The 25,082-nt window shown below is 38.4% G+C and overlaps 1 protein-coding gene across 9 annotated transcripts in view; it reads left to right on the forward strand.

Annotated features, from left to right (window-relative positions):
- The window catches only part of OSBPL9 (oxysterol binding protein like 9), a 60,305-nt gene that overhangs the window by 31,341 nt on the left and 3,882 nt on the right, over positions 1-25,082 (forward strand). For 5 of the 9 annotated variants that reach the window (XR_004358441.1, XM_032695798.1, XM_032695799.1 and 2 more), the window contains 13 exons: positions 4,204-4,299; positions 5,895-5,942; positions 10,887-10,916; positions 11,742-11,792; positions 15,973-16,011; positions 18,958-19,051; positions 19,542-19,643; positions 20,123-20,282; positions 20,981-21,093; positions 21,350-21,468; positions 23,544-23,629; positions 23,876-24,050; positions 24,944-25,028. Coding sequence is in view for 8 of the 9 variants with exons in the window: in XM_032695798.1 (XP_032551689.1) it covers positions 4,204-4,299; positions 5,895-5,942; positions 10,887-10,916; positions 11,742-11,792; positions 15,973-16,011; positions 18,958-19,051; positions 19,542-19,643; positions 20,123-20,282; positions 20,981-21,093; positions 21,350-21,468; positions 23,544-23,629; positions 23,876-24,050; positions 24,944-25,028 (1,198 nt within the window). In the remaining variant the exon portion in view is untranslated. Of the gene's footprint in view, positions 1-4,203; positions 4,300-5,894; positions 5,947-10,886; positions 10,917-11,741; positions 11,793-15,972; positions 16,012-18,957; positions 19,052-19,541; positions 19,644-20,122; positions 20,283-20,980; positions 21,094-21,349; positions 21,469-23,543; positions 23,630-23,875; positions 24,051-24,943; positions 25,029-25,082 lie in introns of all 9 variants that reach the window. The other 4 variants (XM_032695803.1, XM_032695805.1, XM_032695802.1 and 1 more) reach the window with 3 other exon arrangements.

Consider the following 25,082-nt stretch of genomic DNA (forward strand, 5'->3'; position numbering starts at 1 on the left):
TGTGATTTTGATGAGATGTTGTGGATGGAAGGAAAACATTCTTATTGACTTCTTTAAACTAACTTACACAAGAATTTTTAGTTGGACTTGGAATCCTAATTAGATGAAGAATGTAGCAGAAGTGTCTTCAAAAAGATAAGAAAGTCTGCTCTGTACAGCTTTCTCTCTTCCTCCCCCAGCAAAGCTATTATTGTAATGCTTTTATTCGAGAAATATATTTGAATTTTTCTGGTATGCTTCTTCTAAGGATGATGCAATCTTTTCATCCCATCTGAGTTTGAAAGAACTGGTTTAAATTAGGCTGAATTACTTTCCAGCATGGACAAGTTTTGAATACAAATGCGTTAGTGGTATGTGTGACTTCTAATTTGGAGGACAAGGAAACAACATGTAAACTCCCTTAATGCTGGCAGTTCTCTTGTGAAAATAAGGCTCATAATATGTATTTTCAATTGTGCTATTTTGTTGTTGCCCTCTTGTTTACCCCTTCCAAAAAAAGGCTTGTGTTTGAAGGGGCTAATTTGGCAGGACTGTTAGCATGAGAGTTGTTTACTCAACCCCAGACCATCATGTAAACCCTTTCCTAGGATGACCATCCTGTCTACTTGCCCAGCATTATTAGGGATCCCACAGATTCCTCTGGGAGACCTCTGACTGGAATCTAACCCAATGTGCTGCTGGGCCCCACTTCCTCCTGCCTACCTACAAACACTGGGATTGAGATGTGCCCTGTAGAGTCTGGTCCTTAAGTTTTGATATGTCCTGAAAGGGAGGGACATTCCAGAAGTTGTAGGAGGAAAGAAGGGATGAGGGAGAGAATGCTATGATACTTTATTCTCTTTTAACTAGTTGTTAACAATAGGGGGTTCTTAATGGGGAGGAGTCAGACACCAAACACCTTGTTTGGGAGGTGGTGGGGAGATGAGAAGTTTTTTAAATTACTTGCTTCTGCAACTGTTTTGTCTGGTAATTGTTAATTCTTTAAAACTTACATGAATGGAGTCATTATTGGAGGGAAATAAATTGTACTTACCAATAAATGTAGTTATTCAATGGAAAAACAAGTTATATTACTTCAGATAGGTACTGACAGCAAGATAGAATCAGTGTATTTCTGAAGATATAAAATAGTCTGGGTTCCTATTCTCTTCCATAATTTGAATTTTAGAATGACAGCATGACTTTAGCTGGAGAAGACCTCTGGAAGTCACCTCTTCCAAACACCCTTCTCCTTGTGAGACAAAATTGTACATTAGATCAGGTTGTCAAGGGTCAAATCCAGCTGAGTTTTGAACTCTGCCCTCTGGGAGTTGAAAGTTTAACAATATCTGCAGGCAGCCTGTTTTGTAAATAGGTGAGCAGCATATAATACGGTTTCTCATAAAAATTTGATTGCTGGTTCAGATGTAAAATTCCTAATTTAAATGTTTAACAAGCTGTTAAATGCCATTCTATTGACTCTGCTCACCCATTTCTTTTGAAGCCTCATTTCCTTCCTGGCAGGGAAGAAGAGAAAGGCTCTCCTTTTTACTTATACCATGTCTTTGGGTGACCAGATAATCAAGAAATAAGGATTTGTTATGCAAATCTGCACTTTGTATATCTGTTCTGTCTAAATTACTGCTAGGTTTGAAATACTGATTGCTTTTGTTTGCTATTTATGGAGGGGATTTTCTGTGCTATTGCTCATCTTTATATCTTTAGCTTTCCAATTATCGTTTAGTTTTCAATTTTAAAACTGTGTGAGAACTTAAAATTATTAACCTAATCTCATATAACAAAGACTAATGAATTTGGTTATCACTAGGTTATCAAATTTCATCTAAACAAACCAAGAGTAAACTAGTGAAGTGCTACAGCTTTAAGTATCTTTACTTCTTTTCAAAATTATTTTCATGTTTCATCTCTCTGCTCTGTCAGCTTGACACTATACTTGGTTTTATGGCTTTCTCTTTATGTTGAGTGCAGTTTTAACTTTCTGATAGAACTTTTTAGGTTACAGTTTTCACTCTTTGCTTGATGTGGATGTCTGCTCAGTTGTAACAGTGAATGTTTTGATCAGCTTTTCCCGTATTGCTAAGAGCCTGAAATTTAAGAATGGCATTTTATCTTTAAACCACCACTAAAAATACCAGATAGTTACATATCAGTAGTCATAGAGTGATCACTGAAATAAAAATCAGCATTTCGATGCAGCATACAGGTAACATGCACCATAAACTATATTTCTGTGTATAGTATCTTCAGCAGAAATTTTCTGTATAGTTCATGTGGGTTTGGTATGCAAAACCTGACCTCCAGAATTTTTAACTGAGCAACCCCATTTGCTGAACTGATGGGGTTGGCTGTACAGACAATTCCATTTTCAACAAGAAAATAGAAGACTAATTTCATATGGTTTTAGATGTAGTTGCAGTGTAATTTAAACTTGACTAGTTCGAGAGAGTGTCAAAAGTTGCTTGGTTGAGAGGACTTTCCCTTCTGCCTATTAGAACTTTTTTTGGTAACTTATTATACTGAGTGCTTTCCATTTTTTCTTAATTTCTAGTCATTAACAAAACAGTTGCTTTCTTTTCCTCTCTTCTTCTCCCTCTTCCTTGTTTCAAAACACTATTCCTAAATTTGTCCTGTGTGGACTGTCTAATATGGGGTTAAGGATATTTTCTTCATGCTAGTTTACAAACTAAGTGGATAGATTTACTCATGTAGAGCTGTTGTCAAGATCTGGGTATTAGTCTGCAGCACAGTTTAAGAGTTGGCCAGTGAGTAAAGAATGTGTTTTCCAGTCCGTAGATGGGTTTATGTTTTAGGCTGTGTGTGATACTGTGCACACAGCTGGATGGAGGAAGAACAAGTAATTCCTCTACTGCACACAAGTGCTGACACCTCTAGAGAGCCATAAATAAAGCTCTTAATATGATGGTCTGATATCATACAAAAATAAAAGAAACTGTCTGTTCTGACAGAGCAAACAATGCCAAACAAAACGTTGTGCTCATATGGAATTTTAAAAATATGGATTGCCCATCATCTGCACATGAAATATTTTTTCCCCACTGGCTGATCTTTACATGTTCAGACTCCTGATGTTCTCAGCAGTCAAAATGGCACAGTTCATGTTTCGTAAGAGTTTGAAGGGAAGTTGTCACGTTTGAGATCAGTATGAGTACTGTGCAAGGATTTAGGCTAGTAGGAAAATTGTCACTGCTGTGATGTTTCTGTTATAACTGGTGTTTGCTTCTTTATCCTTCATGGATTTTTTTTTCCTCCTATGTATGTTTATCTTGCAGTGTACAATTTTTTTCAAGCTGGGTGTGCTTCAGTATTTGTTTTGCAGTTCCATTTGCATTAAAGGTATTATATAAATAAACCTTTAGTGTGTTAGTATATGTGCCTGAAAGCAGAAGTAACCCATTTCAAGAATCCTCTCTTTTCTTTCCTCTAATTAAAGATGTGGTAACCCAGTGGGAATTTGTTTGGGTCTTTAAGTATATGGTGTATCAATTTAAAGGTAGGGATTAGGTTATATGCAGAAGTGTGCTCTGAGTTTAATGTTATTAGGAGAAAAAAATTTCCAAGCAAGAAAATATAGCAGTAATCATTCTTGTGGCACTGATACTTTGTCCTTGGCAGTGTATGTGCAACAGAATCTCAGAATCCAAATACAGTGATAAGGATGCAAATCATTACAGCTGTAAAGGAACTAGGGCAGCCAGGACTAACAGCTTTGAATTTTATGGCTCAAAGGTGGGTCCATGTTTAGGAAGAGATTTAGCAGTGCTTAGCTAAAAGCTGTGAGTTGAGCAATACTGTCTGAAGTGTGAAAAGTGGGTATGGTTTGGGCTTCCCTAACTAAAATGTATATGGAATCATAAGACAGTCTTCAGAAAAACTTGAACTCTCCTATATATTTTACAAAGAAACTTTAATCAGTGTAATTTAAGAGGATTTGTTCAATCATAAGTAATGAAATACTCTGGCATGTGATGATTATACCCCCATTGAAAATGTGGAGCAATTTACTGCTGCTGCAAATAGAAGCCAGATCTGTTCAGCTGTTTGCTTGTGTCTGCACGTGGCAGGAGGAACGGCAAGGCAACATTTTCTCAGTCAGATGGCAGGCAAAACCATATTGTTGTTACGTGTTTCCTCGTCCTAAATGCTAATTAAATATTTGATTTTCGTTTGTTTATTTATTTCCAGGGTGTGGATTCAGGATTCGTTCCCAGCGTTCATGATTTTGACAAGAAACTTACAGAGGCTGATGCTTATTTACAGATCTTGATAGACCAGTTGAAGGTATGGTGACAAATTGGTGTGTTTACTGTGTTGGGGGTCTGCTTGCCAGGGTGGTTTCAAGGTCAGGTTGAAAGGAAGCTCAGCAGAGACAGTCAGTCATGTTTTGTGCTTGGCATATGTTCTTGGTAAATGTGGGATGCAGAGAGATCATCTGGCTGACCTGTGAATTGGAGAAAACACACTTTTTATATATATGAAGTCTGATGATAATAGAATTTTATTTCCTCTTCACTTTCTTAGTATGTTACATAAATTCTAACTAGTATTGAAATAAAGACATTTTTAATGTAGGTGTAAAAATTAGAAGTTATGAGCTAAGGGCTGAAAAAAGGAGTTAAAAAATTAGAATAGCTCAAAGAGATTTATATCAAATGGTTTACAATGGCTGAAAGATTCTGTTTGATATATACCTTTACAGAAATGGCAAAGATGGGTTAAGCTTAATTGGAAAACGTAATTAATCATTGTGTTGCTCATAGCATTTTATAATCTAGAGAAAAATTTGTCAAGTAGTGCGTAAACTACTGTTGCAGATAGTTTCAGACTTCATTGTAGTAGTGACAGATAATCTGTGCCTTGTCCTTGAGAGAAAACATTCGGTAGGAATGTTGTATAAACACAGTTCTTTTATACTTTGTATTTTAAGAATAGATAGGAACGTGAGGAACAGTGAGGTCGTACCTCTCAGTACTCACCTTGTTGAGAAAAACAGCTCCTAGGACACTTTTTCCCATGACTCAGCAGGTTAAAATTGCTGTTGAGTTTGCTTCAGTTCTGCTGGGTTGGATTGTTTTTTTTTCCCTGATATAATGTGCAAGTATTGCACGTGAGATATTCAGCAAAAACTCAGTTGGAGGGTAGGGCCAAAAATGAAGGCAGGAAAAAGAGATGCAAACAATTCAAAGCTGCCCTGAGGAGACTCACTCAGGAGCTGCCTTGGTCTCCCACTCTGGAGTTGTTGAACACACTTCAGTGACAGAAGGTATTTAAATGTTTACACCCTCTAATTGTTATTTCAGGCCATCTGGGGGGAGGGGTATAGGATTTAATTAATACTGAAAGGAGAGTCAATTTGAGGATGGACAGAGACCAAGATCAGAGTCTTTTTTTAGAAGCAGAAATCAGCCCTCAAGGGAAAGGGAACACATGAGTAGGTTTGAGGCAGGCAGTGAAGAACTGCAGCTCACTTCCTAAAAATTACATCCTCTTCTCTGAGCAGGGGTGGGTGTGATGAACTTTGGAGCATTACCCTTAATCTTTTCTCTTCCTTGAACAACTTCATGATTACTTGTGTATGCACCTCAAAGGCAACTGTTAACTGTTTTGGCTCAGTTCAAATGCACAAAAAAGATTTTTAGTAAGAATTTGTTTTACTTTGCTTAGCTGCATCTCAGATGTGCTTCCATATCTTACATGATTGGAATCATGTACCTGGATATCAGGTACCTGGAAGGGTTGATGGGGGTTGAGGCTGTTTTGGTAAATGCTTCATACACCCCAAAGGTCTTTGTTGAAATAGAAGAAAGGCAGTTGGAGGTTTTTTTATATGAAAAAATAACACTTCCAGTATTTTCACAAGTATCTCTTTCTTTCAGCTCTTTGATGAAAAACTCCAGAACTGCAAAGATGATGAACAAAGAAAAGCAAGTACATTTTGTCTTAAATATTGCTTGTTTTGCTTCATCAGATGGATTTGTGCATCAGTTTGCTCTAGTCTGTAAAAATATAAAGTACAGTTCAAAATTATTGAGTTGTCACAATCAGTTAAAGCAGTTTGAATAAATGGTAACATTTGTGTTGTGAATAGGTTAAAACCAGAAATTTTAGTCATAGTGGGTGTCACAATATCAAAAAAGATTTCAGTCTGGCAGAAATGATTATTCCTCTGCTTGCTATCCAACAGTTGAAAGCATTTTGACTTATATTTGCTATTTTTTAAATGTTTAACAAGGATGAATGTTTAATTTTGGTAGGAATTACTAAGGTGTTCTGAAAAAAAAATGTAAATACTTAGAATCATGTATTTCCTGTAGTCAGTGTGCATCCTGTGTAGGTCTGTGACTAATGTGACACATGATTGAAGTCTGAGAATACCACAATTCATTCACCTAAAGTAAGGATGTCAATAATGTACTAGTGGGGAGCACTACTTTTTTAATGAGGTTGTAATTCATTAAAGTGTTGTGTATTATTTTGCACTCCCCCCGTTTCATTTCAAAGTCAGGTTTGTAGGCCTGAGTTCAAGCACTGTTCAAGAAAGGCTGGCACATACCTTTGGTGGTGTGGGTTTGGCACTAAGTGTCCTGCTGGTTTCATATATTAATTTGTGTGGTGTTGGAGGAGGGATTGCACAACTCCTTATGAAGGGTTTATTACCGAGGAGTTACTTTCTTTCAGCCAGTGCAGTAATTTCAGTATCAAGGAGTAGGGAATTCTTTCATGTGTACAGGCTTTTAAAATAACTTTGAAATACTTCACTGTCAGTGTGTTTAATCTGTGGACAACTGACCACGAGAGTAAGATCTAAAGATTTTGTATTTCTCCTTCGGTGTGTTCTACTGGAAAGACTTGTCCTTCAATTTTGACCTCCCTCCAGATGCTACTTTGCAGATCAGTCAGTACTTTCTTTTTCCCTGTGACAGTGCTCCTAATCCCTGGAGGTTTTCTGCATGTTGTGCTGACTTTTTATCTCTGCAAGGTATCTGTGGAACAGACAGGCTGACTTATTAGAGAAAGCAGGAGGCTCATTTAGAAGGGGTCAGCTTCCTCTGGTTTTAAATCTCGATGAGGGTTGCTATTACTATGGATTCCATTTATTCTCTATTAAAAATGAAAAAGACTTGGCAAAGCACTTTCTTGATCGTGTCTCTTCCTGTACTAAAGCAGTTAAGAGGTTTTTTGATACGGTATTTAGCAGTTTTCCTATTTGTTTATGGAAGTATGGTTCAGCTGTCTGATCATAAACCAAGTGTAACCTGCAGGATACTTCCATCCAACCCATAGTTCTTTCCTCTGAGGAAGAAAGATTTGGATATTTGAGTGCTAAGTACTTCCAAGTAGCTGAGTGCTGTTCTGCAACTGTTTATGGCCAGGGCTTTCAAACCTGAGCTATTGTTTTTTCAAGTGCACAGAGCACTGGATGAACTGGTGTTTACTTACAGAACATTTGGTCTTTTAAAGATGATGGTGTAGGATATAGGTGTTCTGAGATGCCTCAAGTTCTCTTGGATATCTTCCTTCTGAGAGTGATAATCTCTTGAACTTGGAAGAAGGCAGTGCAGATGTAGACTTGATGGATTTTGAAGTATAGATTATCATCAATCCCCTGTGTTGTATTACTACTCTTGGCAGAAGTGTAGCCAGCAGTGTATGGTGGGATCATACACAACTTGCAGTGCTACCACTTTTGTTCAGTCTGCTGGTGGGGTACAGTGTGTGTATTGGATTGTGTAGGATGGAAGGAAGGTGTGTGAGCTGAGGGTACTGGTTTCAAGGCGGAGAGAGGACTTTGCTTTCTGGCAGTGTTTGCAGTGTTACTGCTGGGAACTCAGGTGAGCTTTTCTGTTCAGGGGTTGTGTGGTGATCTTGACCACACATATCGGGGAGAATGAAACTGCAAAGCACTCAAAAGTGTGAGAACAGCAAAGAGGTGAATATTTGCAGGCTGGAATAAAGCTGACATTACTTAACAGGATTTGGAAAGGAAGTGTAGCCTGCTTAAGCTGTTTGGCTCAAAACAAGTGCTTTTTGTGAAGTAAATCCAAGGCTGAGCACACAGATTTAGGTTGCACCTTACAGATTTCAGCCGTGAGTCAGCTGCCCCTATGTGCCTGTGCTGCCTCTCTGTGCTGGATGAGCTGATCCCTCTCTAGTCACATGATGGTTGAATGAGGCAAAAATCATGTTCAATGAGATAAAATTAGCCTTCTCAGTGATTTCATAAAAAATCAGATGTCAAGGAGGTGCAATGAGCAGCAAAGAGATGGAGTAGTTTTGGCAGCAGCAGCCTGCAGTTTGATTAGATTAAATATGGCATGTGGCTGCATTCTGCAAATGTAAATCTGCAGGAAATTGATGTTTCATTTGAAAATATGTGTATTCATTACCTAAAACAAGGGGAACTGTCTTATTAAAAATTTATCTTCATCAGTTTTCAAAGACTAGGGATGTTGAAGAGGGAAAATTGTGATAAATGTTACTGTAAATTAGTAAATTGTATGTTTGATTATTTTTTTAATTGATAATGTTTTATCTTCAACATAACTCTTTTTACCTGCTTATGATTTTGCTTACAATTTTGTATTGTCTAAATTATCAATATTACTTACATTAAACAAGTTTAAACAAAAGATAATAAGAATAAATTTACAAGGGTTGTTGCAGTGTGTGTACATAGTAGTGTAGTTCTGTACAAATGGTGAACGAGATGGGATAAAAGCATTCCCATAACTTTTCCTCCAAACCAACCACTCTTGAAAGCATGGAGGTTTTGTTGCAGTGATCATCCACTTGTTTTTCCCCTCATCAAAGTCATATCTATAGTGTGTTTGTGTAACATCTCACATGGGCAGAATTTACAAACTTTATTTTGTGCCTGCTTACATCACCATTCTAGAATAACACTTTGCCATGAAAATCCAGGAACTTCCATATCACCCTTTGCTTAGGCCTAAAGAGTAGAGCTGGTCCTTCATAGAAGGGTCTTGCCAGGGGCTGAGTCCATCTGACTTGCCTTCGTTGTTCTCATGATTTTATGCACAATATTCCAGTTCCATGTGCTGTGTTCTTGCAAGGTGGTCATAGAGCACAAATGTGAAAAATACTTGATCAGTGTGTATTATTACTACTTAATTTGGTCAGCTCACAAAGAATTCATTTCCACAGTGTTAAAAAACCAGTTGTATAATTTGTGGAAAGGCCTTGAAAACCTGGTTGTCCTGAGGTTTCTCCCATGTCAGATCTTCTGTGTGATCTTGGACAAATTACCCTTTTGTCTGTACCTGTGTGTAGGAATAGCAATGTCTTAGTGTCTTGTTTGGAAAATTACAAATTGCATCATGTGGCCTGAGATCACTTTCATATTTTCAGCAAAGATGATTTCACTGAAGGGAATGAGATCACAGTTTATTTGGTGTATAAATACTCTATGACATGTTGGGGAAAAGATAGGTAAAGAATGATCAAAACTCCTACAGTTGGCTGTAAAACTTTGAGACTGAATGATTTCCTTCAACTGCATCATCTTTCATCTGAGAAGATCTGTGTGCTTTGGTACCTTGCCTATTCTATTTTGGTGCTAAAAGGCTCAAAACTTCACTGCTGTCATATTTAAAATGGTTTTTTTCAATATGTGTTCATAAAATTTCGACTGGAAGTATAGTAGAGACATGAAAAACAAAAGCAAAGGGATTTTTAGCCGTTGGCATGTTCTCTGCTAGCAGCAGGAGTAAATAGAATATAACTTTGGAATGTGACATCCCTGATATGCAGTTTCCTGGATCAGCATGGTCCAGTCTTTCCAGAGGGGAAGTCTGAGGTTGGGTGCTATTTGGCCACCTCTTGCCAATTAATCCTGAGGAAAATGTGCAGCATTTTCTGAGAAGATTGAGAACAGAGCATAACTGAAAAATTTCCCCCGGGTATTGGCTGGGAGAATGTCACTGCATTTGTTTCTTTTTAATCTACAGATTGGGACTGTTAATTGCTGTAGATTTTTAGATGTATGTTGCTCTCTTAATGGTGTAGAATTTGGCTTGCAGTGCCCTAGTGAGGGAAAAGATTCCTTTACACACTTTCATTATTCAAGAATCAAGAAGTTTGTGACTCAAATCACATGAGACACTTGTGTTAATCAAAACAAAGAGGTCCTGGAATTGCATTAATAGAGGTTCAGTGCTGAGTCCAATTTAATAATTTTGCCTTCTGCAGACAGAGCCAAGGACATCAACAGGATGCATCTGCTCCTGAAACAGGTCACACTGATGTGTAGAGTGGCATGCAGATGCCTTTTGCATGCCTGAAGTGCAGTTCCACACAGGAAATATTTATGAACCAGTGTTTCTAGATAAAATTAAGTAGGCAGATTTCCAGATGCACTTTTACTGGAGGCTTAGAACGAGCAAGAACACGTATGCACTGTTATTTTCTGTGATTTATTTTAAGCTGTGCTTAACTGCATATGTTTATTGGACTTGAATGATAGTCATTTCATGTAATACTGTTAAATATGCCACCATGCAGTACACTTTATAAGGATACAAACTGTATTTAGAGAGAATCTTTATGCTACATTTCATTTTTGTAGATGTTATGCAAAAAGGAAGTGTAGACTTTAATGAGTAAATGTGTATAATGTCACTGCTTAGAAATTCCTAGCCTTGTCATCTTTAAGCTTTAATTATCAGTTTGACTTCTGTCTTGCCTCGAAAATTGTGTCTATATATGGAAATACTCTTTAACATGTTGGTTAAGGGCTTTTTCCCCTCCTCCAGTGTAAGATTAAAATATTGTGTTTATACAGTATTTAGGTCAAACCAGATGCTGGAAATTCTTTCTTTAACCACACTATTTTGATTTTTATTTTACAGAAAATTGAAGGTCTCAAAGAAACAACTAGTGTAAGTTTCTTTAATTTTTATAACTATTATATATAGATTCTGAAATTCACCTTGTTTTCTTGGAAAAGTTTTTAAAGCCTTTTTACAGAAAAGTGGGAACCCATATTAGGTCCAACAGTGTGGTGGCAGAGGCAGCATGGTTCTGGTGCTGTATTCAGATTTATGTCCAGCACTTTAGCATCATGGAATAGTTGAGGTGGGAAGGGGCCTCTGAAGGTCTTAGTCCAACCCTGTGCATGGAGCACCATCAGCTGGTTGCCCAGGACCAAATCTAGTTGGGTTTTGAGTATCTCCAAGGATGGAGGCTCTTACAACCTCTATGGACAACCTGTTTGATCATCCCTAAAGGAAAAAAAAAGATGTTTTCTTCTGTTTAAGGTGATTTTCCTATATTTCTATTTGTGGCCATTGCCTGTTGTCCTGTCACTGGACACCACTGAGAAGAGTCTTGTTCTGTCTTCCTTTCACCTGCCATCCCAGTCAGATACTGATGTCCATGGATAAGGTCTCCCTGAGCCTTTTCCTCTCCAGATTAAGCCAACCCGGCTCTCTCGGCCTCTCTCCCCAGGACACTTTACCTGCCTGCAGGGCTCTGAAAGTCTGGGGCTGACTTCCATTTCACCCTGGGCTGTGTGTGGCCTTTGGAAACTTCAGTTTTCTGCTGCTGTGGTTTTGTATCTGGGGAAAAAAAGGGGAAGGGTTCTACAGAACTGAGTGTCCATTTAGTTCTCACCCAGTGTTTCAGCTAATATTCTATATAACCGATAACAAAATGTTAAGGGGTAGTAATACAAGTTTTTTTTCCTGTTATTTTTGTTTTCCTAGAGCATGGTAGAATCAATAAAACACTGCATTGTGTTGCTACAGATTGCTAAAGTAAGTACACTGTAAACTGTTTTGAATTTTAATTATACAGCATTAATCTGTTTGAAAACAATTGAAATCTAAAAGTGCATTCTGTATGATCCAGGAGATAAATATATATAAAACCCCCAGTATAAGTTGATTTATGCTAGTATTTTAATGAACTTTCTGAAATACTGAATTCCATAGCAGACAGTCCTGTTAATGCTTGTGGTAGCAGTCGTGTTGAGGACATGTTCTTTCAGATAAACTTTTTTTTGCAGTTTTCTGTTAAACTAAAGAAGAACTCAGGCAAACATAAGGGTGACAGAACAGAAACTTAAGAAAACTCTTCTTTCTGCTTCATTTAAGAATGTGGCTATCAAATAAAAAACATAATGTAAACCATCTAAACTGGTTTGGAAAAGTTTGTCATAGGTCTGAAGTTCATGATGATGTTGGAACTTCTTGAAGTAAGATTATATTATTTGAGAATGCTATATGGGTAATGCACTTACACCTTTCACCTGAATGTTTTGTTAGTTTTTAAAATTTAGTGAGATTTGAATTTACTTTTTTTGTCAAGTTCTGCCCTTGCAGGTTTAGCATACTATATTTAGGATATGCTAATTCTGAGCTGATTATTTATATCTTGTGACCAAAGTGAAGGGAGATGGTGTTTTGCAAAGAAATTAATTTATGGTACTTTCAGAATTTCAGACTGATTTAATCAGAACACATTCTGATTTATCCAGAGATAAGCATGGGCTCTTCACGTAGTCTGGATCAACTGTTTTTTGTAGCTTTCAAAAGCAATGCTGCTGTTTGTCTTCATTCAGGATGCCAGATATGTTTTACAAAATTTTGAGCACAGTGAAAATTGAATTATTTAGAATCTTTCACTAAAAGGATCAGTGCCTGTTTTATGAAATTCAAATTTCATATTAGTAATTTAAAAATTCTGAAGAAAATGTTTGTTAACAGGTTTGTACAAAACCAGAAATATTTTACAAGTAGTAGGCACACAGAAGTACTTTTGTGCCACATGAATTTAGAACTAGAACGATTTATTTAACATGCAGTGATACTACTTAAATCCTTCACTGTAGTGGCAGCAAGAAAAGCCTTGTCAGTACTTCATCATTTGCTGTTATTTAGTACTAGATGTATTTAAAAGTGTTTTAGCACAATGAATCCAATAGACTATATGTTGTTCTTCAGGGATTTGATGGAGTCAGTTGTAATATACTAATTTTCCTAGACAGCTACATGTGACCTGCTGCATTGAAGTAGCTGTTGAAGAGACTGTGTGCAACAAATTACTTGCTCATTTTTTGTGAATTACTATATAAATTAATTTAATAGTTCTTACTTTCACAAGGGTTTAATTCCTATGAAATTTTACTTATTCTTTAAAAAGCTCTGCTATGTAATTAGCAAAAGTGAAAGTGCAGAATTATAATCTGCTTGTCAGGTTCTTGATCAGAGCTGGTAATAGGTGGCTGTGTTAGCTTTCTTTTTCTGTTGAATATCAAATCCTGTTTCTGCTGTGTGTAAGTTTATTAGGGGATAGACAGATATGGCTGCTTGTCTTGCACTGATGCCAAGTGTATTTTGAAGCTGTTTAGGTGGTTTGCTGATAATGGACAAAACTGGGACTGGGAGATGTAGTTATTTTAGATCAGGTTCAGTACTTTACTGCTCCAACTGCAATGTAAGTATAAAGGTAGCTGGAGTTTGGGTCCCCCAAAGGTGCTAACACTTGCTTTCTGTTACACTAAAGCAGACCTTGAAGTCCTCCTTTCAGCACCAGTAAATATTAACCAGTGTAAATAGATGAGCTTATCCATTAAGGGGTGGGGGTTTATTGTTTGGGGTTTTGCCAAACCATGTCTGAAGCTCTTGTGGAGCTGTTCAAGAGAAGATGGTTTAAATGGGTGGCTTTATGCACAGAGTATTGGAAGATGCTGATCCACATATAGTGAAAAACACCCTCTGTAAATTTTCCAACTACTTTAATAACCTTTTTTCTGTTTCATCTCTTCACATTCATCTTCTCTCTCTCAGGCTACTCTACTTGTTGACTACATGGCAATTCTGTTGTCATTCCCTCCACCTTATCTGTAAACTCTGTTGGTATCCTGATTTCCTACTGCTGTAGAAAATTTATAATACAGGGGTGTTTGGTTTGGTTTTTTTTTACAGTTTTGCAACGTGTGTGTGTATGATGCTTTCTGTATGTACAAATGTATTGTGCCTGACTGGTAGCTTTCTGTTCTTCAGTATTGAACCTTTTAAGATTCTGCAGGTTTTTCCCCAAAGCTATAAGGCAAGAATGGCTGCTCACTTACACTGGTGAAAGTAAATCATATTAACACCACCCTGCACCCCATTTTTACTTCTACAGTACCTTTCTCATTAGGAGACAGATTTGACAATTACCTTGGTTGTCTGTGTACCTTGATATTGTTACCACTTCTCTATATACTCAGAACACTTCTCTGTTCCAAACATGCAACCATTTATCGTTTGGGTGATTTTGGTATGTTGGGGCAAAGCTGGATTTTTTGTGGTTTGAGTTTTGTTTTGTTTCTTCTTTTTAATTGTGTGTTGATATGTTTCATGGACTTTAAAACAAACCTCCCTTCGGATTTGAACAGTTAAATTTTCATCAGACTTACTGGTGAACCAAGTGTGTGATCGTGCCACTGGTACTGAGGTGACTCATGACATTTTCAAAGTAATACCAGCCAATTAGGAATATGTTATAATACATACATTGCTTATCAAAAAGCAATCAAAATAACCCAAGTGGGATGGACAGGTGGAGCATTTGCCCTGTGTTGTCCCCTTTGTGTGTATGGGGATGTGCTGATGTGCGTGCTGTAAAATACATGTAATGGTCTGCTAGTGATGTGGTAAACCTCAGTCTTAGAAATATATGTGTTTTATGGAGCAGCTTCTATAATTTAGATGTTTAGTTTGGCATCTGTGCCTTCTCTTTCTCACTCCATCATTTCTGGCAGCCTTGCCTGCCTAGTTTTGTGGCATCTCTGCCTTCCTTACCTTTTTCATACTGCTGATGGTGCATTACTGAGATGGGGTAGCAAGTGTCGGTACCAGTGCAGCATCTCTGTGGTTTATTTTGTAGGTCTTAGAGATTGATAGCACAACATGGAAATTTTATGTGTTGGAAAAAAACCCGTGTTTTGAATCCAGTGTTATTTTTCCTTCCTTGTTTGTAAATTTGCAACCCAGTGGAACTCTTTTCCCATGATGTCGTTTTTACCATGGGAAGCCTTCCTTAAGAGATGTCAGCTAGCAGACATGGAAGTTGAACAGCCTAGAGCCAACTATATAAGCTAAGAAATAATGTATTAAGTATCAAAACACAAATATGTGCCAAATTTCTTAATGCTGTTTACAGCTTTTTTTTTTCTCTTATTCCTCTTATCTTTAACAACTGGAAATCCAGGGAAATACTCTGCAGACAAGTCTTAGGGTTTACACTGGGCAAAGTTACGGATTGATGCACTTATTAATATGACCTTTGCAGCAGGAGGGAAGAGACTTGGCTTAGTGTTCTGTAAAATTTATCCTGTTGCTGGTACAGTGTTAAAACTATGCTGGTTGTAGATTGGCATTAATTTGGCTGCTGTTTATGTCATTCCCGTGATGACAGGTGTTTTCCATACATTGCCTGCTCTTTCTAGGGAAAAAAACCCCCAAAATTGGGGATTTTAAGTAATCTAATATTTTAAAATCTGGTGGATGACAAAAATCAAAAGTTAAAAACTTTTGACTTACAAGGGCACATCTGCCTTTCTAAAGCAAGAAGTGCTTTTGAAAACTTGATCTGTGTCCTAATCACAGCAACAAAACTTTATGTTTCAGGGACTCATTGGTGCTGCAGACCATATTTGGGGGAGCTTTTACCTATTTGGGAAGAACCCACATTGTAAAGCATAATTGTGCTCTGCAGTGGAGAAATGGGTATTTCTGTGGACAGGCCCTCCGACAATGCTGATCTTCAGAGGTGCAGGGACTATGTGAATTGTGTCTTTGAAGTTTAGTTACTCGATCACATGATGAGGAACATTTTATGGCTGAAAATGTAAACATTCCTGAGAGAAACTCACTGTTCTCGCTTAACACAGAACTGATAAGTCATGCAAGATTGTTATGTTGATATTTTTAACATTTTTTCCTTAAGGACCAAAATAATGAGGAGAAGCACGCAGATGGACTTATAGTAAGTTTAAATCTAATCTCTATCTCCCTTTAATTCTGCAGAACATGTGAACAGAGACCTGAATTTCCACTCACTTTGCAACATGCTTCTTCCTTTCTCTGATTTACTGCTTCAAGTGTCTTGTTAAAATTCCTGTTGAGTCCTTAGCTCCTGAGGTTGGCTAACACCCTTGTCTTTAGAAAATAGAGTGGTCAGTTGTATATGGAGTGTCTTAAATGCCAGTGTTGTGACTGAACACTTAGATAAAAATCTGCCATGTGAACAGATGAGAAGGAATTTCTGAGCTAGAAATAGTTTTGTGTTCCATCTGAAGTATCTTTGTGTAGGAAATAGATGTGTTCTCCGTGTGCTTCAAGTAGTTTGTCTTTTCTACAGTGCTGCTCCTTTGATGCAGAGTTGTGTTTTGTCTGTCTAAGCAGTGTTTGTTCTTCAGTAGAACTTCTGCATTTTTAGTGTAACTTCTGTCATTTTTGATTTTGGTCACATGTGATTTCCTTCATTCTCTTTTTGTCACTTGAGTACATTTCAGATACTTTTAATAGGATATTGGTTTCAGTAAAACATAACTCTAAAATAATCACAGTGTGTTTTTGTTACAGCTGACAGTAATTCCCAGGCTTTATTTGTCTTTCCATTACAAACAGCTTTAGCAGTAGGGTTTTCTGGTATGAACTTTGAAGTAAAGATGCACATACATATTTTGGTTTCATGCTTATTGTAAGTAAGATGATTACCTACTTACTCTGTGGATAGTCCCAAAATTCAGGTCTTAGTGTAAGGGCATTGGTTCTGTGATGTGCCCTGGAAAAGAGAAGTTATGCAGGTAGATACTTCCACAGGCAGAGGTCACCTGCAACTTCAGATTTTTCATACAGAAAATTCATACAGATACTACTTAATATAGTCTGAATATAGTCTGAATTTGATTAGCCACTAATATCATTATCTGTGGGTTGTATTATGGGGAGAAAAAAATATTCTTGTAAGAATATATTAACTGATGCATCAGTGATGGTGAAGACTAGAATTTTAATGCTGTTGAGGTCAACGTGAGCTTGGGCCAAAGGTCAGGATTTCACTTTAAACTTAGGCAGAAACATGATCAATGTTTGACACCGTGGTGAGATGACAGTCTTGTTTCTGTGTGGTTGTTAAGCTCTTATTAAACTCAGAGTAGGAAACTTTCAGATCTGCCTTCATCTGCTTCTAACCCATGAAGGCATCCCCCAAAATATCCAACAAGAAATTCCAGTTCATGTTGCAGTACGGGGAATTGTTAAGGATAAAGTTACAATCCTGCACACAAAATCAGTGTTACTTGGTTCTTTCTTTCCTTTATCACACCATTGTTCTGTATAATACGGATTATTAGCTTCCCTAAAAAGTAAGGGAGGCAGAGATAGCAATAGCATCCTGTGTATCATAGGACAATCTTGATTTTTAAGTCTTAACTCTGAAGATGTGATCGTGGTTTTAAACTATGAACTCTGTGGGACAGGGACCTGTGTTGCATGCATAATTCCACAAGCAGGTGAAGTAATGTGTAAGTGACATTGATTTTATGCTGGAATACAGTGGAGTATCAGTATATGTACAGGATTATTTGTATATTGGTTAGTAACACCAGTGAAAATCTAGAAAGCTGTTTTTATGCCTTTTTTTAATGGAGCTTTTTGTAGAGATAAACAGGGAATAATAGGTTTGTTTTCAATTAAATAAATCCTGTGCTATAAAAAAAATAATAAAACTCTTCACTGACTTTTAGAATCATAGAATATCCTGAGTTGGAAGGGACTCACAAGGATCATCAAGTCCCAACTCCTGGCTATGTACAGGACAGCCCCAAAAATCACACCATGTGTCTGGGAGTGTTGTCCAAATGTAGTATGAAGTTCAGAATTACAGTTAACCAGGAAAGGAGGCAAGAATGAAGTCTGCCTTTTGTAGGAAAGGCAGGAGGAAGGTTAAAATGAGCCCATTTCCCTCGGTTTGAGTGCACATAGGAATTGAAGACTAAAAGGAGGGAAGAACAGTTGCAGATGCTCTTCTGTTTTAAATATTGATTTGAAAAAGAGGATAAACATACAGACTAAATTTCCTAGCAAACTGAGGCAGAGATTTTCACAGTTCTGACATAGATGGAGGGTTTTAAACTGCAAGATTTTTGGAAAAGGGTTTTATGTTCCTTTTGTACAATTAACAACCCAGATGTTCTGGTTGTTGTGTGTAAACATATATAACAAACAATGCTTAGATGATGGATTCAAAGATGCCACAATTTAGATTTCCAAGGGGTTCATTGAATAAAACCCCAGACCATACACTGAAGTCAGTGACTTTTGAGTGTTGAGTTGACCTGGTGCTTCATTTTCCAAGTGCCCACATTCAGAAATGAATTGAAATGTCCTCTGCAGAGCTGCACTAAACACTCTGAGCTTGCTTTGGGAAGAATTTTGGCAACAAAGCTATTTCATGGCTGTAAACATGCTGATGATTCTTGTTTTGATTTATGGGCTGAATTACTGTGGTCTGGACAAATTAATTTTGGGGGAAAAATATTGTTTTAAAAATGCAGATTACCTGTCCTAATTTTTGCCAGATAATTTGCATCCAACTTTCCACTCTTTGCATGCAATATTTATTAATGGCCATTGGAAGGCATACCAGAAGCTAGAACTTGAAACAAGAGTTCTTTATAGGGTGCTTCAAATCTGTAGCAAGCTCAGTTTACTGTCAAATCTGTGTGAAGAATCAAAATATTATCGCTCTGAAAGTATTTCTCATGTCCTCAACTGTCAATTTTTGTTTTGCTCTCTCTCTCAGGAATTCGCTATTCTCGCATTAGGGCATTTCTTGTGCTCACAGTGTTCTTGCTGTTTGTGCTTTGTTTTATTTGTTTTGATTGAGGGGGGGGAAAAAAAAGTGCTTTTCTTTCTGTTGCCTCAGAGCACCATCAACCCGGTGGACGCGGTTTATCAGCCCAGTCCCTTGGAGCCGTCGGGGATCAGCGCGATGCCTTCCCAAGCGGTCATACCTCCAGGTAAAGGGGGGCAGGAACAACCCCAGGACAAATATTTCTGAGCAGAGCAGGTGTAACTACAACCCAGACAGAGAGGGGACAGGTTCTGTGTCACACGGGTGCTTAGTGCTGCACAGTCACCTCAGTGGGGCAGAGGAAGGGGAAGGAGCGGGAGGGACACGGAGCTTCCTCGACCGTCAGGTAGATCTGCCTCTGGTTCTGTGGATAAGCTAATGTCTTTCACTTGCTCTGAGTTACATTTCTAACACACTCTTTTAGAATAAATGAAACCGTACTTTTCAGAAATATAAATGATTTTAGCTAAATAGCTGCTTTTTTTTCTTAATGCCACATTTTCTAATAAAAACAGGAGCAAGATAAAAGTGATGGAAACTCATTTTTTTCTGTCTGAATGGCTTTTATAGAAAAGAAATTAATTTTTGGAGGTGAGGTGAAATAACATGGAGTCTCCTTCTGAATTTTGGGTTTAACATATCAAACTATCCCCTAGAACCTGCTCAGCTGTGCAAGTCAGAGCAGCGACCCTCCTCTTTGCCAGTGGGACCTGTAGTAGCATCACTTGGAAATCAGACTCCAACACCAAATAGTACAGGTACAGTTCTGTGTAACTGTCTTATTGAACTACAGAAAACAACCCCTGAATATGTACTGCCTGTAATTAGTTATTAAGACGGCTTTTTGTTGGCCTACATCTTGCTTTTAAACAACACCTATTTCAGTGTTGTGTTAAAATCAGTTATCCTGCTCTTTCTCCCTGCCATGTGCACACAATACGTGGGAGTATTACCAGCTTCCCTTCATGCCTCCAGCATTGCAATCTTGCAGGAATTAGGGAAAGCATGTCTTTAAACTTTACTGATGTTTTATACTCTTCATTTGCCTTGTGACCTTTCTTTTGTTATCTGTTAAGTGTAACTCGGTATGAACCTGATAATTATTGCTTCTAATTTTTTAAGTTCCTTTTCTGACTTCACACCAGTTATTATTGATTTGAAGAATCCTATTTGTAAATTACAGCTGGTGGATTTTGGAAGAATTTGTGTTAAGTTTGTAATTTTTAATACTCCACAGGAAGTGGGCAATCAGCACCAAGCAGCAGTCTCACCTCTCCAAGCCATGTCAACCTATCTCCAAATACAGTCCCAGATTTTTCTTATTCAAGCAGTGAGGATGAGTTCTATGATGCTGATGAATTCTACCAGAGCAGTTCTTCCCCAAAGCGATGTCTGGAGTGAGTAGCTGATTGTGTGCACTGTGTGCTGAAAGCAGTTTTTATCTACAAGGGCAGGGCTTGTCTGCTTGTAGAAGCTAAATAAGCAATTAACCCCGACTGGCTTTAAAAAAATAAAAGGGAGGCAAAAAAGCCACTTTGTGTAACAGTGAGAGTACCCTCTCCCTCAGCCACAGACAGATGTCTGTGAGGGAAGCAGTTTCCTCCTCTGCTCCTTCCCATTCCATCAGTTATAAATATTGACAAACTCTAACATAAACCAAATTTGGGAAGCCACAGCTCAGAACTGCAGTCTGAGACCAGGTGCATTTCACATGCATTTGGTGCAACCCTTGGTAAATGGCCAATTCCCCCTCACATTCACTAAAGGACATTTTTGCCCTGTCCTCAAAAATCTCTATTTACTCTTCTTTTTCTATGAATTGGAAAACTAATTTTAAGAGATGGTACACATTTCAAAGAGGGATTAGTCAGCTTTTTTCTGCCTTCAGGTGGTGTTAGCTGAGGCTGAAGGCTTTCCCAGTCCTACAGTCCATTCCAGGGTTTCTGTGAATTAGCATGCAGCACACGTATTAATGTCTGTCACTGCACATATATTAATATCTGTCACTAAAGTCCTTGACTATGAATTTCAAATCATAATAATTTGGTCTGAATTAGTTAATTATGAATTGTGAGAATGTATTACTCTTCCTTAGATCTTCAGGGCCTGCTGCAGTCCTGACTCGGAGCAGCACAGGCAGCAGCATGAAACGTCCAGATACCACAGAGTCCCTCAATTCTTCCATGTCCAACGGCACCAATGATACTGGTGAGTGGCCTGTGTGAACTTCCAGTGAGGAGATACTGCTTGTTCATCTGTGTGTAAGCTGTGTCAATATATGAATGATCATATATGCGTGACAAGGTACTTAGGGAAGTGATTTATCTACTGTTTCTTTGCTAATGGAAGATTGATGAATTATAGGATTTAAAAACCTTAGGTTTTGATTGCTATATATATGCTAATTAAATACAGTCTGTCTTTGAAGGTTTAGAGAGAAACAAAAGCAATTTGTTCTTTCTAGATCTCTTCGATCCTCCCGATGACCGAGAGGATGATGGGGAAGGAGAATCGGTGGAAGAACACAAGAGTGTTATCATGCATCTCCTGTCACAAGTTAGATTAGGGATGGATCTAACCAAGGTAAACTGGCTGGGTGTTCATGGGGAAGAGAGGGGGAGTAAACCCTGAGTTCTGTGTCAATCAGTTCATTGTTACATAACAATTTAACTGCATATTTGTTCTAAGAGCTAGTTAAGCTGTGATGTCTTTAGCATGGTATTTTTCAATTAAAGTTCTTACTGGAAGGGGAGAAATCATGGCTGGGCTTCGCGAACGAAGATTTGGGAAGGCTTTATCCACATTTGTTACAGGCACGTTGGTGACTTATGAGGCCAATACGTGACAGACATATCCGGTTGCAAAAGGCACAACAGAAAGACTCCTTAGATGAAGTATTCAGCAAGACACGGTTCTTCCTGCGTTGCCTTTTCTCCTCGAGAGAGATCCTGCGTGTGTTCTCAAAGGCTTCCGCTGCGTTATAGATGCTGTGTCTCCAAGCCTCCCGATTTGAGGCCAGAGTGGACCAATTATGGTGATCAATATGGCCAAGGCTGAGATGTTGTTTCAGGGAGTCCTTGTATCTTTTCTTCGGGGCTCCTCTCTTGCGGCAGCCAGTGGCAAGTTCACCATAGAGCAAGATCTTAGGGAGGCGGTGGTCCTTCATCCTGGAGACGTGCCCTGCCCAACGCAGCTGTGTTCTCATCAGCATGGCCTCTACACTTGTGACTGCTGCTTGCTCAAGAACAGATGTATTGGTCACATAATCTGACCAGTGGATGTTTAAGATTGTACGGAGGCAGCGCTGATGGAAGCGTTCTAGGAGACGCAGGTGGTGGCGGTAGATGACCCATGATTCGGAACCATACAAGATCCTCCGAAGAATCCTTAGGGTTCTCCCTCAAGAAGAACAAGGACTGGTTTGACGAAAACAATCAGGAAGGGGAGAAATAAATGCAGAAGAAATATATCCAGCTGTTAAAATCTGTTTGGGAAAGTAGTTTGCTATGGAAAGTGGCAGTTTCTCTTTGAACCTAATTCTTGGAGTGCCTCTGAAGCTGGGATAAGAGGAATGCTGTGTGCAGTAGTAATGTTACTCTTGCCTTTAGCCTCCTAGAACAAAGACCTGCAAGATCCCAGAGTATGGTGACATTCAATAAAGCATAAATAGAAGGGGGAAGCAACCATATAGTGAAATGCTTTGCTTAATTGGGATCTTCATGAGTAAATAAGTTGCCTTTGTCTTTTGAAAAGCTACATGTAGATCTGGCAAGAAAAGGGTTGGATTTTTCATGAATGAGGTTCATGCTGGTGTCTGTCTGAAGGCTGAATGAACAGCATTCTGAATGTCCTGGTCTTTCTAGGCAGCTTGGTTAAATTTAAACAATTCCTGGCTGAAAAAGGGTGGGAGAGATCAGTCCTCTCATTAGTTTCCTTAAGGGGATGACTTGAACTGTCCAGTGTGGAACACACAGTAGATGATAAAAAGATAAAACTTTTCTGGGGAAACAGCCAGCAGCTCACAAGCAAACTGCAGCAAGTTTCTGGCAGTTCTGAATAGGAGTTGATCCAAATTGTGTCTGTTTTGGGAATTCCTGGAATAGCTGAAAATTACTGATCTCAAGCTGCCAAGAAGCATCATGAACACAGACCTTGTCAGCAACAGCAATCAACTCTGCTTTCAGCAGTGGTCTGGGTCACAGTGAGGCAGGCAGCAGATCCACAGGAATGGAACCTGCCATGCATTTGGGAGGCAGTAGGGAAGAGATTAACCTTCATCTTGATAGAGACACATAACAGGATGTGACTGCATGAGTGAGATTCTGACTGTAACTGAAAATTGACAGTGGACATGTAGATGAAATTAAATAATCACTGATACTGTAATTAAGAACAGCATTTGATAAACTCAGCCATATAGGATATGCTCTAAGTGGGACTTGAATACATGTAAAACAACAGTTCCTCTTAAATCTTGGGTTCTATAGAAGATGCCAACTGACCTGCATATGTCAGAACTCTTTGCTAAGCTTGAGCTCACAATCAGCTTAGGGCACACAGAGCCGTGGGGGCTGTTTGCTATTTACAGTCAGTACAGTTGGCTGGTGTGCAGGATGTTCAAATACCTTCATCTGTAAGACTTGTTTTTCTTCACTCAGGTTGTTCTTCCAACTTTTATTCTGGAAAGAAGGTCCCTGTTGGAAATGTATGCTGACTTCTTTGCACACCCGGACTTGTTTGTCAGGTATTTGACTTTTAAGTAAAGCATTAACTGCTTCTGATATTGTTTATGGCCCCTGTGGGCTGTCCAAGTAAGTTGGTGGTTTTGAAGAATATTGCTTAGGTTTTGATATAAACTTGAAAAATGGTTAAAGCAGTCAAACTCCTAGTTGTGAAACAGCCAAGCATCCAGAAAGCTTTCTTGTGTCCAAGGTACCTGCTTCTGTTTCATTTTGCCTGTCCTTCTTTTCTCTCCCTTTGGCTCCTGTAGCATCAGTGACCAGAAGGACCCAAAGGAGCGGATGGTTCAGGTGGTTAAATGGTACCTCTCAGCTTTTCATGCAGGAAGAAAAGGGTCAGTTGCTAAAAAGCCTTACAATCCCATTCTGGGCGAGATCTTCCGATGTCACTGGGTGTTGCCAGGCTCCGAAGGTGAAGATGACATGGTTAGTTCCTTGTGGTATGTTTTGTGGGGCCTAGAATGCACGTGGGCAAATCCCAGAGCTTTGTTAACTTCCTCACTGAAATGGCCTGTGCTGTGTTTTAAGTAGCAAATCAACAAAACTTAAATGTTGAAAATATTCTTTTTTCCTGAGCTGTTTTATTTTTTAAATCAGCGCAGCCTGGTGGGTTTTTTGTTGTTGTTTTTCTTTTTTGATTCCTCATTTAGGCTTTTCACCTTGGGAAGTTGTAAATGATGATGTGGGAAGTGCTGCTGTGAGATACTTCATGTAGCTTCAGTGTAGTATATCTAATTAAAAATGTCATTGTTCAGATGTAAACCATGTATTTTTTTTCTATTTAATTTGCTTCCCACCAGTTTATTTGCTCAAATCTTTCTAATTTCTGAGGTGAATGTTTGCACTCCCATTTCCTGGCATAAAGGCAGTGTTGTATTTGTGCTTCCATTGCTTCTAACTGTGAATTACACTTTACATTCTTTGCCACAGGAAATGAATGTTGGTTTATGGTTTTGTGGTACATACAATCTGATCATTATTAATATGCAGATCACACTATCTCAGAAGCAAAAATGAAAACTCTTTCTACCACTTAAATATTATTTTGTAATTGGATTTATACATGAGTCAGTTTAACTGTTTTATTTGAGGACAAATAAATACATTTATACTTAAAAACAAGAGAATAGAAACACTATTCTTTAGAAAGCATCATAGTTTCAGGACTAAGGGGTTATTCCCCATCAGCAAACTGACAAATACGTTAAAATCACTGCAATACATTTTTAGCAGCTTTTAAACATGGAAGCAGCTTCTCTTGGAAGCATCCAGTGTTTTGTAAGCAGTCAGTGATGGAAATCCTCTGTCCTGTCCCACAGGAGCCAGTTTCGGAAGGACCAGTCCCTTGGGTCAGTAAAAGCAACGTAACCTTTGTGGCAGAACAGGTCTCTCACCATCCTCCAAGTAAGTTGACAGTGACTTTGCCAAGTAGAGGTGGATCCAGTAAAATCAGCTCTT

This window comes from Chiroxiphia lanceolata, chromosome 9 (assembly GCF_009829145.1).
Source record: "Chiroxiphia lanceolata isolate bChiLan1 chromosome 9, bChiLan1.pri, whole genome shotgun sequence".
Lineage (NCBI taxonomy): Eukaryota > Metazoa > Chordata > Aves > Passeriformes > Pipridae > Chiroxiphia > Chiroxiphia lanceolata.